The sequence below is a fragment of the Pituophis catenifer genome, unplaced genomic scaffold, assembly GCF_029215685.1.
Source record: "Pituophis catenifer annectens isolate HBS135680 unplaced genomic scaffold, rPitCat1.0.hap2 SCAF_1, whole genome shotgun sequence".
NCBI lineage: Eukaryota > Metazoa > Chordata > Lepidosauria > Squamata > Colubridae > Pituophis > Pituophis catenifer.
Genome location: NW_027256881.1, coordinates 278,622,156 through 278,634,272, shown reverse-complemented (window position 1 = coordinate 278,634,272; position 12,117 = coordinate 278,622,156). Strand labels below are relative to the sequence as shown.

The following is a 12,117-nucleotide window of genomic DNA, read 5'->3' as shown; positions in this document are numbered from 1 at the left end:
TGCTGGCGTAAATTATTGTGTATATCATGGACAGCCAGGAAAACCTGCAGAGAGCTGCTGAGTCCTCTAAAACCAGAAACATCACTAAAAGCCAAAACCACAAGACTACACCTGATTTGCTTTGGCCATGTCATGCATGCAAATTCATTAGTGAAGTCAATAATATTAGAAATGGTTACTGGGTCAAGAAGAAAGGCGCAAGCAAAGAACTCACTGGCTTTCATACCATCAATGTTGATACAAAGATGAACATCCAATAACTGAAAGAAGTCGGTTGACCGGGTAGCATGGACAGAACTTGCTTATGAAGTTGACAAGACACGACTGAACAGTTAAAACTAATGACTTAGTAAGAAGTCACATCATTAGAAGCCACCACAACTATCTCAAATTAGTAAGTATCAAGCAAATGCTTTTTTATTTATTGAGAATAGACAGGGTAGCACATCTTCCTGTCCTTACTCAAAAACCCTGTTTAATTATTCTGTTCAATTTTGGATTGGTGTTGGGTTACAGGCTTAGAAATTAATAGGAAGGCTTAAACTACAGGGCAGATAATCCTTTCATTTAGCATCACAAGGGTTCATTATTATAATGCTTTTTAAAATATACCCAATAATATTCATAAAAGAAAAACTAGAGGTCACATTTAAGGATGGGAAGACCCTCATAATTCCTCTTTGTTTTACTGTGTTGCAGAGTCAGTGTTTTATATAAAGCTAGCAAGTCTTTTTTGAAATATATGAAGCATCTGAGGGATTTTAATCCCTTGTTTAAAAAATCCTAATTACTTACAAGCGCTCAGGGCTAACTGCAAAGAAGCTGATTTTTTTCAGAGGTTCTTTAGCAAATTTTACTGCACACATCTTACCCTAAGTACACCCCTTTGACCGTTTTTTGTTGTTGGTGATTTGAAGGGAAAAAATGATAGGAAGATTCATTCCTGTTAATATTTATCCTGCCCTGGATTTTTTTGGTTCACTTCAGAGGAACCCAAACTGGAAATCATTTACAATTCTATTTTATTTCTTCTTTTAGTGCCTAGTATCACAAGTAGTCAAGTAGCACTTCTCACTATTCTTTTTAGGTCACTGTTTGAATCCAAACATTTGTATTTTTGCCAAACCACCTGAATAGATTTTTTTTCCCAGTTAGAATACATATTATCTTCCAGCACTGCAATTCCCCCAAATCTTGGCTTAGATAATTAATTGAAATAGTGGATGGTTGTTGGTTTCATATAATGTATCCTTGTCATTCTTATTCCTTTTTCTTAATGATAGTCACATTTTCTGTAATTCTGTTCACTGTTTGGAGGACTATCTCATTTTCTATACATTCAATCAATTTTATTGTCTATAAATCCACATTTCAAAAGCCTCTATTCTCCTCATTGTCATTCAGGTCATTGTTGATACTTCTACAAAACACTTTGCAAGACATCAAAGAATAAAGTCTGCCAACTAAGTTCAAATTTTAAGATCCAGCAGAATTTATTTATTCCAAACGTATTGTTGTCCATTCAGTTTTGCTTCTTCTTTTCCACTGTATTATCCAGTATATTATTTAAAATATAATTCAGGTATTTATACTGTTGTATCTCCACTCTTCCTTTCCTGCTAGCATAACATTTGATTCAGGTATTTTATTTTATTGAAGCCATTACTTTTGTTTTCTTCTGATTTATATTTAACCTAAGATTTACTCAATTGGTATACTTGACTCAATAAAATCTGTAAACCATAGTTGTTATTGGTTGGTAGAACTATAGAACATCAACTGTAGTTGTTTACTATTATGCCATCAGTGTTCTGCTTGTGGATGCACATAGTAAGAAAAAAAGGAAAAGAAAATGTTGAAGAATGTGATACAACCAACAAATGAGTGAAAAGTAAGTGTGTTCTTACTTTTTGGCAAGAAAAATCATGGGCCCTGAAATGTTCCTTGCTTAGAAAAATAGAAGTGAAAACAATATATTCTTAAATATAAATGCATTTTATATGCATTATCTTGAGCTGCATCTGCACCCCGGCAATATTTATAAATGAATTGGAAGAAATGGGTCAAATCTAACTGAATGACATTCAGCTCAGTTCAGGATAAATTGAAACAGAGATACGGGATTGGGAAGATTGGCTTTGTAACAGTTGTGAGAATGTTCTATAAGTACTAGACCCCCTATATGAATATGAACATGCAGTTCGGAACAGCCACTAAAATGTTCAGTGGAATCTTAGGCTGTATTAACAGAAGCATTGCATTCAGATCGCAGGACGTAATACTGTAGCTTTAATGTTCTTTGAACTGGTTAGATAGCAGTTGGACCACTCTATCCATTTGATGGCATTATGTTTTAAAAGAAGCTAAAGGGACATCTGAGGAGAACTACAAAGATATTAAGATGCTCTAAAAATCAAGTCTAAGGAACGTAGGCACATGTAAAGAACTATGCACATTTAGCTTGCAAAACAGAAGGATAGAAGATTCAAATACCTAAAAGATTATCCCATACAAGAAGGGTCAGATATTTTCTCAGTAGAAACCAAAACCAGGACAAAGACCAGATAACCATTTTTTAAAAAAAATAAGATTTAAAATATTTAGGACAAATTTCTTGACAATACCAACTTTATAATTAGGTAGAATATTTAGCCTAGAACAGCAAGGAGCTTCTTGTCAGATGTCGGGGATTTAAACAGAGTTCCTTCAATTTATATATTCTGTGACTGTTTTACTTTATTCCTCTTATTTAAAAATACTGTAATATCTTTTCAGATTGTTTAGCATGTCAAGGGCACTTTGAAATCTCAACTCTTTCAAGTAAGAACATGCCAATGGGAAAGAAGACCACGGAGTGATAAATTGAACAGGGTAGCAATTACTGAATTGATAAACATAATTTCTGAATCAGGAAAATCAAAACTTTAAGCAGATGGTTATGGCTACTGGTATGGTTTTGGCTTGTAATGAAAGGAAAAGAATTCAAATTAAAACAGTGTAAGCATAGAGTTAGCTGATAAGCAAGGAAGTATTTATCTTTCTAATGAGAGTTTTGCTTGTAAGAGTTAATAATCCACACATAACAAAGATATAACTTTTCCCAATAAATCCACTCCATCGGGGAAAACAATGATTTACAAAGAGACATTGAGTGAAATGTCCATCTATTTTATGTATCGATCAAATTGTACTTGACCACATTAAAACACAACATGTGTTGTGAATAACTTGAAATACAGTACGGTATGAATTCATTAACACTACCTTCTTAATTTTTATTCAAACAGTAATTTCAAATTTAGGAAACCTTGATTTTCATGGAAAGAGAATGATCTGAAGTAGATCCAAACATCTGTTAAATGGTGAAATGGATTTTTGTGGCTGTTGTCTGTTGTCCTCAGGCCATTAAACTATATGCCAATTGAGTTGACCAAAAACAAAAGCAGGATACAAAATAATTAAACAAACAGATCTAGTGTCACAGATGAAGCTGCTATAATTTTTATGCATGTACAAACTGAAAAAGTGACCAAACTCAGCGGGATTTTCTTTCTTGTAGGCCTAGAATTACTATCATCCCCAGCAGACAACAGCTACAGTTGCTATCTGAGCATTATGAGATTTGCTTTAGAATCCATATGGAATGCTGATACATAGGATTGTATCTCAAATATCTAAGCGTGTTATGGCGTTTTCCATGTTGGAAATTTGAACAATAGATATATTGAAAACCCCATACAGCTGCTTTTTCACTATTACCTTATCCATGTGAATGAAACTTGCATTTTTGAAAAGTAGCAGGTTTGGATAATCAGTAACATTTTGCAACAATATTGAGCTCAGTATTTATTTTTATTTATTTATATCCCGCCTTTATTATTTTTACAAATAACTCAAGATGGCAAACATTTCCAACATACTTTCCTTCTCCTATTTTCCCCACAGCAACAACCCTGTGAAGTGAATTGGGCTGGGAGAAAGTGACTGGCCCAGGATCACCCCCAGCTGGCTTTCATGGCTAAGGTGGCACTAGAACTCACAGTCTCCTGGTTTGTAGCCTAATGCCTCAACCACTAGACCAAACTGGCTCTAATTGGTTCATTTATGCAATACTTGAGGTTTGGTTCAATAAAGGTACTTCAGAGCATGTGGGGTATCCACTTAGCATCCAGTGGAGACTCCTGAAGGCAACCTGGAATCATAGTGTTAAAGAAAAGTAGGACTCACTAGCTAGCCTGAGATTATCTCAGTTTTATACACCTGATCCAAATGTTTTCTAGTAAATGCTCACAAATTTGTCACTACTATCCAGACTGTACTCAGCATAACCGAAACTTAATGCAGGATTCTTTTCCTTTCTAAAACTCATTTTCTGCATACTCTACATTAGTGTTTATATTTTCTTATTTATAGGTTCTAAAGACTTTTAATACATCCCAGTTTTATTAAAAGCACCTTCCAGCAACAATCTAAGTGCTTTCCACAATCCCAAGCAAATCTTTAAACCAATCTTTAATTTTTTTTTATATTTTTATATAATATTTTTATACATCATTATTATTCAACTGCCCATTACAAATAGACTTTGCTCTATAATTCGGTGCAAGAATACATGTTCATTAAAAATAATTGTTAAATGTTTTATATTAATTAATATACTTGTAAGCACATGTTTATTTTAATAAAAATCAAATTATAAAAATTGAAAGATAGAAATATCATGCCTTTTGGTAAACATTACACTGAATGCTTTTATCTTCTCTCCCATTCTTATCAGTTTAAATCTGCATTAGTTTGTTCATTCTAAAATAATTATTGCATATATATTCACCCAGATTTTGGCTTCAGGGGAATAACATAAATGGAGTAAACAGTTGAAACCCCAGTGAGTGTACCGTTTTCTTTAATATTAGATCTTTCAGAATTTAAAAGACTCAGATGCGCAATTATACATTCTTCCTTTTAATATTTAATATAACCTATTCTGAGTATTCTCCAGTTACCACTATTCAAAATTATAGTTTTATGATAGAATGCTGGAATGCTATTTATACAGCAGTAATCAGACAAGAGCAAAACCAGCTGGTCTGTAACCAAGGGCACCGGAAAGTTATGTCTGGCATTGGTACACCGGGGAATTTGTTGCTTGCTTTAACAGGGCTCAATATTTACTTAGAGTGGAAAATTGCTAGGTTGTAATGTGTGGGACAATAAGGGACAATTTTCTGATTTTTTATATTACTTGAATGAAAAGACAACATGAATGCAGCATGTTTAGATTTTGTGACTTCTCCCAGTCCTTTCTTTATCTGTCAACATCCTGCCCAACTTAGAATCCTAGAAATCAGGGTTTAATCACATTAGCGTTCTCCCTCGATAAAAAAGTTCTTCATTCAGAAGTTATACCTTGACTTGTTAAGAGTGAGGAGATGCACAACCACAGAAAGGGGCATAAATATAGGGGGCTATAGTTTTTGACTACTCTTTTTCCTCTTCAGTACTTAGGACATATATGTTTTGCTTGAACCCAACATATTTTGCCTAATATTTAGCTCTGAAGTTTTAACAGACAGATTAACAGAATTGGAAGGGAGCTTGTACGTCATCTAGTCCAACCTCCTGCCCAAGCAGGAGACTCTACTCCATTTCTGACAGATGACAGTCTAGTCTCTTCTTGAAAGCCTCCGTGATGAAGCTCCTACAACTTTTGAAGGCAAGCTGTTCCATTGGTTGATTGTTCTCACTGTCAGAAAATTTCTCCTTATTTTAGATTGAATCTCTCCTTGATCAGTTTCCATCCATTATTCCTTGTCTGGCCTTCATGTGCTTTGGAAAACAGGTTGACCCCCTCCTCTCTGTGACAGCTCCTCTAATATTGGAATCCTGCTATCATGTCTCCCCTGGTCCTTCTTTCATTAGATTAGCCATGCTCCGTTCCTGTAACCATTCTTCATATGTTTTAGCCTCCAATCCCGTAATCATCTTTGTTGCTCTTCTCTGCACTCTTTCTAGAGTCTCAACATCTTTTTTATAATGTGGTGACCAAAACTGGATGCAGTATTCTAGGTGTGGTCTTAGTAAGGCTTTTTAGAATGGTATTAATACCTCACTTGATCTTGATTGAATCCCTCTGTTAATGCATTTTAGGATTGCAATGGCTTTTTTGGCTGCCGCCGTATACTATTGGCTCATATTTAATTGGTTGTTCACTAAGACTCCAAGATCCTTCTCACAGTTTCTGCTATTAAGCCTCGTTTCACCCAGTCCATATGTTTACTTTTGCTTTTTCTTGCCTAAGTGAAAACTTTACTTTTCTCTACATTGAATTTCATTTTGTTACATACAGTAGGGCCTAGTGTTCAAGTCTGGCAAGATCCATCTGGATTTTGAGCCTGTCATCTATTCCTGCCAGCTTATTATCATCTGCAAATTTAGTAAGTTCCCCTTCTATTCCCTCATATAAGTCATTTATGAAAGTTATGAAGTTAATGTTCCAGCAACAATTTCATTCCAAGAGGGAAGAAAGTAGACATAATAGACAAGAATTTTTAATTTGGGAAACCTCCCTGCTTCCACTTTCCAAATGTGAATTACAAACTAGAGTACCTTCTTTCAGCAAAAAAGGCCAATTTGACCATATAGTTTATGAGATTTGACTGTAGAAATAATATGCTTTTTTGGTTCCTCACCTGTCTTGTCTTTGAATCCAAATACTGTAAAATGAGTCTTGTATTGACGCAATGACTCCATGTGTTCCCCAACGCTGCAGTCACGTAGCCAGATTCCCCATCCCCATTTCTAGACGATCCTAATTTTTTTTAAAAAAAATACAAACATTAAAGTTATGTTCTTGAAACCAAAGTTAAATTTATAGTTTGAATCTAAGTTTAAAAAATAAACTTACAATGATGAACTAAAAAAGGCGATTTACAATATAATTACCGTATTTTCCGGCATATAAGACGACTGGGCGTATAAGACGACCCCCAAATTTTCCTGTTAAAATATAGGGTTTGGGCTATACTCGCCTTATAAGACTACCCCTCTTCCAACGCACACCAAATAAAAATTAAAAAAACATCAACTGGCTCACCCATAATGTAAAAGCAGCTGTGCTAGACCCAAAATGGCCCCTGAAACAAGCAGGAACCTCACACAGCCACAAAAAGCCCCAAAACCCAACTTTCACACTTTACACACACAAAATTCCACATACAGCTTTGTGAGATTTTGTGTGTTTGTGTAGTTAGAGTGAAACACTACAGAAACACACTAAATCTCAGAAAGCTGCACAAATATTATTTTATTTTATTTTATTTTAATTTTTATATGAAAGCTAAATTTAAAACTTCCTAAACTTTAAATGGCTAGGTCTAAAAAAGAACAACTAAAAAAAACCCCAATTAACTATTTTTTTTTAAAGATCCCAAAGGGGAAAAAACTTACCCAATAGAACAGGGGTCTCCAACCTTGGCAACTTTAAGACTTGTAGACTTCAACTCCCAGAATTCCTCAGCCAGCTTTGTTTTGCTGGCTGAGGAATTCTGGGAGTTGAAGTCCACAACTCCCTGCCTGCTTGATTGCAGGCAGGGAGTTGCTTGCTGATGGAATGGATTCAGGCAAGCGAAACAAGGCAAGTAGCTAAGGCAGTGGTTCTCAACCTTCCTAATACCGCGACCCTCTAATACAGTTCCTCATGTTGTGGTGACCCCCAACGATAAAGTTATTCCTAAAACCATCAAAAATATGTGTTTTCCAATGGTCTTAGATCAGGGGTCCCCAACCTTTTGGACCTCAGGGACCACCAATTTCATAATTTTAAATTTCGCGGACCACTAATATAAATCCAGTGCGCCGCTTGTTGAAGCACCTGGACCCCCAGTACAGGATGGGGTCCTTCAGGCACTCTCCCTCCTCTCTGTCTCTCTCTCTCTCTCTGTCTCCCACTCTTTCTCTCTCATTCTCTCTTTCTCTCTCATTCTCTCTTTCTCTCTCTCTCATTTTCACTTTCTCTCTCTCTCTCCCTCTCTTTCTTCTCTCCCACTCTTTCTCATTCTCTCTTTCACTCTCCCCCCCTCTCCCCCCTCTCTCATTCTCTTTCTCTCCCCCTCTCTTTCTCATTCTTTCTTTCCCCCACTCTTTCTCATTCTCTTTCTCTCTCTCTCCCACTCTTTCTCTCTCATTCTCTTTCTCCCCCCTCTTTCTCTCTCTCTTTCTCCCACTCTCTTTCTCTCTTTCTCTCTCCCCCTTTCTTTCTCCCCCACTCTCTCATTCTCTCTTTCTCTTTCCCCCTTTCTCTCTCTCCCCCCACTCTTTCTCTTTCTCCCTCCCCCTCTTTTTCTTTCTCTCTCTCCCACTCTTTCTCTCTCATTCTCTTTCTCTTTCTCTCCCCACTCTCTCCCTCTCATTCTGATTCTCTTTCATTTTCTCTCTCTCTCTCTCTCTCATTCTCTCTCTGATTCTTTGATTCTCTGTCTCTTTCTCTGTCTCTCATTCTCTCTCTCTCTCTCTGATTCTGTCTTTTTCTCTCTTTTTCTTTCATTCTTTGTCTCTTTCTCTCTCTTTCATTCTTTGTCTCTTTCTCTCTCTGTCTCATTCTGTTTCTTTCTCTCTCATTCTCTCTTTCATTCTTTGTCTCTTTCTCTCTCTGTCTCATTCTGATTCTCTCTCTTTCTCTCTCATTCTCTCTCTCTCTCATCTCATGGGCCAGCCAGTGTCTTGGGGCTGAGAGGAAGTCAAGCATCTCCCTGAGAGACTGAGGGCCGGAAGAAGTGTGGGAGCGAAGCACTACTTGAACTTGTGCGGCATGAGCATTTGCCTTGGTATATTTGCACCAGCCGATGGCCAAGGCAGCCCTCATCTGTCTGCTGAAAGTGCAGCATCAGGATTCTGCCTTGGTATGTTTGCGGTGCAAGGCAGACTTTGTTTCCTGCTGTTTGGGACTCGGAGCGGTAAATGGTGACTGGTCCGGGGAGCAGCTGGATTTTGCTCTCCATTGCGGACGTCAGATCAGCCCCCTGCAAGATCTCATCTTTCGAGGAGCGCTCCCTGAAGCGGGGCTGGAAACTTTGGTCGGGCTCCTCGAGAGACGAGATCTTGCAGGGGGCTGATCTGGCATCCGCAATGGAGAGCAAAATCCAGCTGCTCCCCGGACCAGTCACCATTTACTGCTCTGAGTCCCAAGCATTAGGAGATGAGGGCTGCCGCTCTTACAGCGCTCTTACAGTGGAGAGAAAAAGCCGGATTTTGCTCTCCATTGCAGACACCAGATTGCCCCCCTGCAAGCTCTCCTCTCAAGCAGTCCAACCAAAGTTTCCAGCCCCACTTCAGGGATCGCTCCTCGAGAGACGAGATCTTGCAGGGGGCTGATCTGGCGTCCGCAATGGAGAGCAAAATCCAGCTGCTCTCCGGATCAGATGCCATTTACCACTCTGAGTCCCAGGCAGCAGGAGAGGAGGGCTGCCTTGCGCCACTGGCTGACACAAATATACCAAGGCGGAATGCTGTTGCCGTACAAATGAAAGTAGTGCTTCACTCTCACAGCTTCCAGCCATCGCAAACGCCGCTTCTTCCTGCTTCTGCCGCCCCCTCCCCCACCGCCACAACAGCACCATTCATTCCGGATGGCGAGAGCTGCGCTCGTTTTTCTGTATTGCACCACCTGCAAAACCCCTGTGAAAGGGTTGTTTGACCCCCAACCACTGAGCTAAGGTAAGCAAGCTGGAGGGGGAAAAGTTTTTCCCTTCTCCATGGCTCTGGCAATCCCAGCTGAGTTGCCTGATTAGCAGATCGTCAGAGCTTGGATCGCCAGAGCCATTTAAGGCTCATCAGAGCCTTTCGGGCTGGTCTGCCTGGTTACAGGAGAACGACACCCGGCGTATAAGACGACCCCGACTTTTGAGAAGATTTTCATGTGTTAAAAAGTCGTCTTATACGCCGGAAAATACGGTACTGTGTTTCCCCATAAAAAAGACCCTGTCTTATATTTTTTTGAACTCTGAAATAAGTGCTTGGCCTCATTGCCATGTGCTCAAAAGCCCGATTGGGCTTATTATCAGGGGATGTCCTATTTTGGGGGAAACAGGGTAGTAACATGGCACCAATTGTAGAAAGTTAGCACCCACCCCTCTCCTAGAAGAATGAAATATTTTGAGAAATATTAAAAAGGAAGAATATATTTCCCTGAATGAGAAATGGAGAAACATGTTTTCTTAGAGGGAGAAAGCAGCCCCCATCTTCCTTAATAGCCCACAGAAGATGTCAGCACTTAAGAGATAAAGAGATAGATAGCTATATTCATAGGCAAATATTCCCTGCAGCAAGGTCTGAACAAAGGCAGAATGAGATTAGCTCTCACTCAATATGTTAATTGTTAATTTGTCTCTTTAGCTCCGCATTTTGTAGCCCAAATATGCCAACCCACTTTCTGGAGAGTTTAAATGACCTCTCTGCTAAAGGGTTTCACTTTATGAGCAAGAGTAATTTGGCTGCTGATAGTTATCCTTGTAATTTAACTATTTTAATTCCTAAATGTACTCTGGCAACCTGCCTAATTTGTAACTCCGGGTTGCAGGTATTGCTGAGGAAAAGGAAGGTACTCAGACAGAATGGTTTAGTTTTCCATGACAGCTGTGACTCATTGATCTTCAGTGTGTATTCCCCAATTTCTAATCTAATGACTGGTATTTAGGGCAGCTTTTTGCAAGCAAAGAAGCTTTTTGTATTTTTGTACAAGTAATCCTTGATTTACAACAGTTCATTTAGTGACCATTCAAAGTTACAAGGGCACTGAAAAAAGTGACTTATGATCATTTTTCACACTTACAACCATTGCAGCATCCCCACAGTCATGAGGGCGGGCAAGGCGAAGTGCCCCTGGACATAAGTGACATTGAGTTGGCCACACCCACCCACCCAGCCACACCCACCCACCCAGCCACACCCACCCAGCCAGTCATTAGGACAGAGAACCGGTTGTTAAAAAATTGGCAGCCCACTACTATCTAAAACTATGAGAAAAGCTTCAGGCAATTGTTTTATCATTAATTTAAGTTGAAAAATTCCACATCAGGTATTTACTCTATTCCATTCCTTTCTTTCTTCATTTCTTGCCTTCAAGTCAGTCTTGACTTGTTCAGGCTCAAAAGTCTCTCAGTTTCCAGCTTGGTGCCTTTGATAACTACACCAAACAGGTTTGCTATTCCACTTTAGCATTCAGATGATAACCTATCAAGTTATGAACTAGTAGCCCAGCACCAACTGCTTGCAGTTAGCATGATTTTGCTCAATAAAACAAAGTTCTGCTCAGTAAACAAATTATTTAATAATTAAATAATTTCATTAAGTAACTACAAAAGCCAATGTACAGTAGACTTGTTGGATTGCATTTTGACCAATTCATGTGCGTGCCTCAACCACCATGTCTGCTCCTCCATTAAAATTGCTCAAACGTAAAAGCTCACAACTCTGAAAACTTCCCCACTCAACGAATACTATAGACTTTCTATCACACCAAAAATAAACAGACATAATAAACTGGATAGATGTAAGGCATAGTTTGTCTCATCAGAAAATCAAGGGCTTGTTATCCAAGTCATGACAAACTTTCTGAAACTCTTATTATTGCACTGTTTGTCATCTCTCATTTAGAAATTGTAAACTGACCACAAAATCATTAGAAAATTATTAATTTACAACCTAGAAATAGAGGAAGTAGGTTATTACTCTTAAGTCAATGGCACATTCCACTACATACCCAATGATGTCAACAGGTACCCTTAGTAAACAAAACTAGGTTCAAGGGCACAATGATTACAAAGAAAATAATTGCTTTGCCCTCATGTCTGAGTGGTAAAACCTTGTGGTGCCAGGCTATAATAGTACCAGCATGGACAACTGTTTGATGGATTATTTTTATGACCTGTATTTAGATAAGCCCTCACATGTAGAATTCTTTATGCATAGGTTTTAGTGCAAATTATTTTAGAGTAGAACAACTTCCATTTTATAGGGCAGTAGGAAAATTAATCTTGATGTTCTATTTATAGAAGAAATGCTAGAAGCTTTCTTCAGTCCTTCATGTCAAGTGAAACAGAGCCAAGCCCAGTGTGAGCTATG

The 12,117-nt window shown here is 38.4% G+C and overlaps 1 protein-coding gene across 1 annotated transcript in view; it reads right to left on the bottom strand.

Moving 5' to 3' along the window:
* The window catches only part of RAD51B (RAD51 paralog B), a 352,771-nt gene that overhangs the window by 185,265 nt on the left and 155,389 nt on the right, over positions 1-12,117 (bottom strand). Inside the window, exon 9 of the mRNA XM_070938226.1 lies at positions 6,690-6,808. Within this exon, the coding sequence (XP_070794327.1) occupies positions 6,690-6,808 (119 nt within the window). The remainder of the gene's footprint in view (positions 1-6,689; positions 6,809-12,117) is intronic.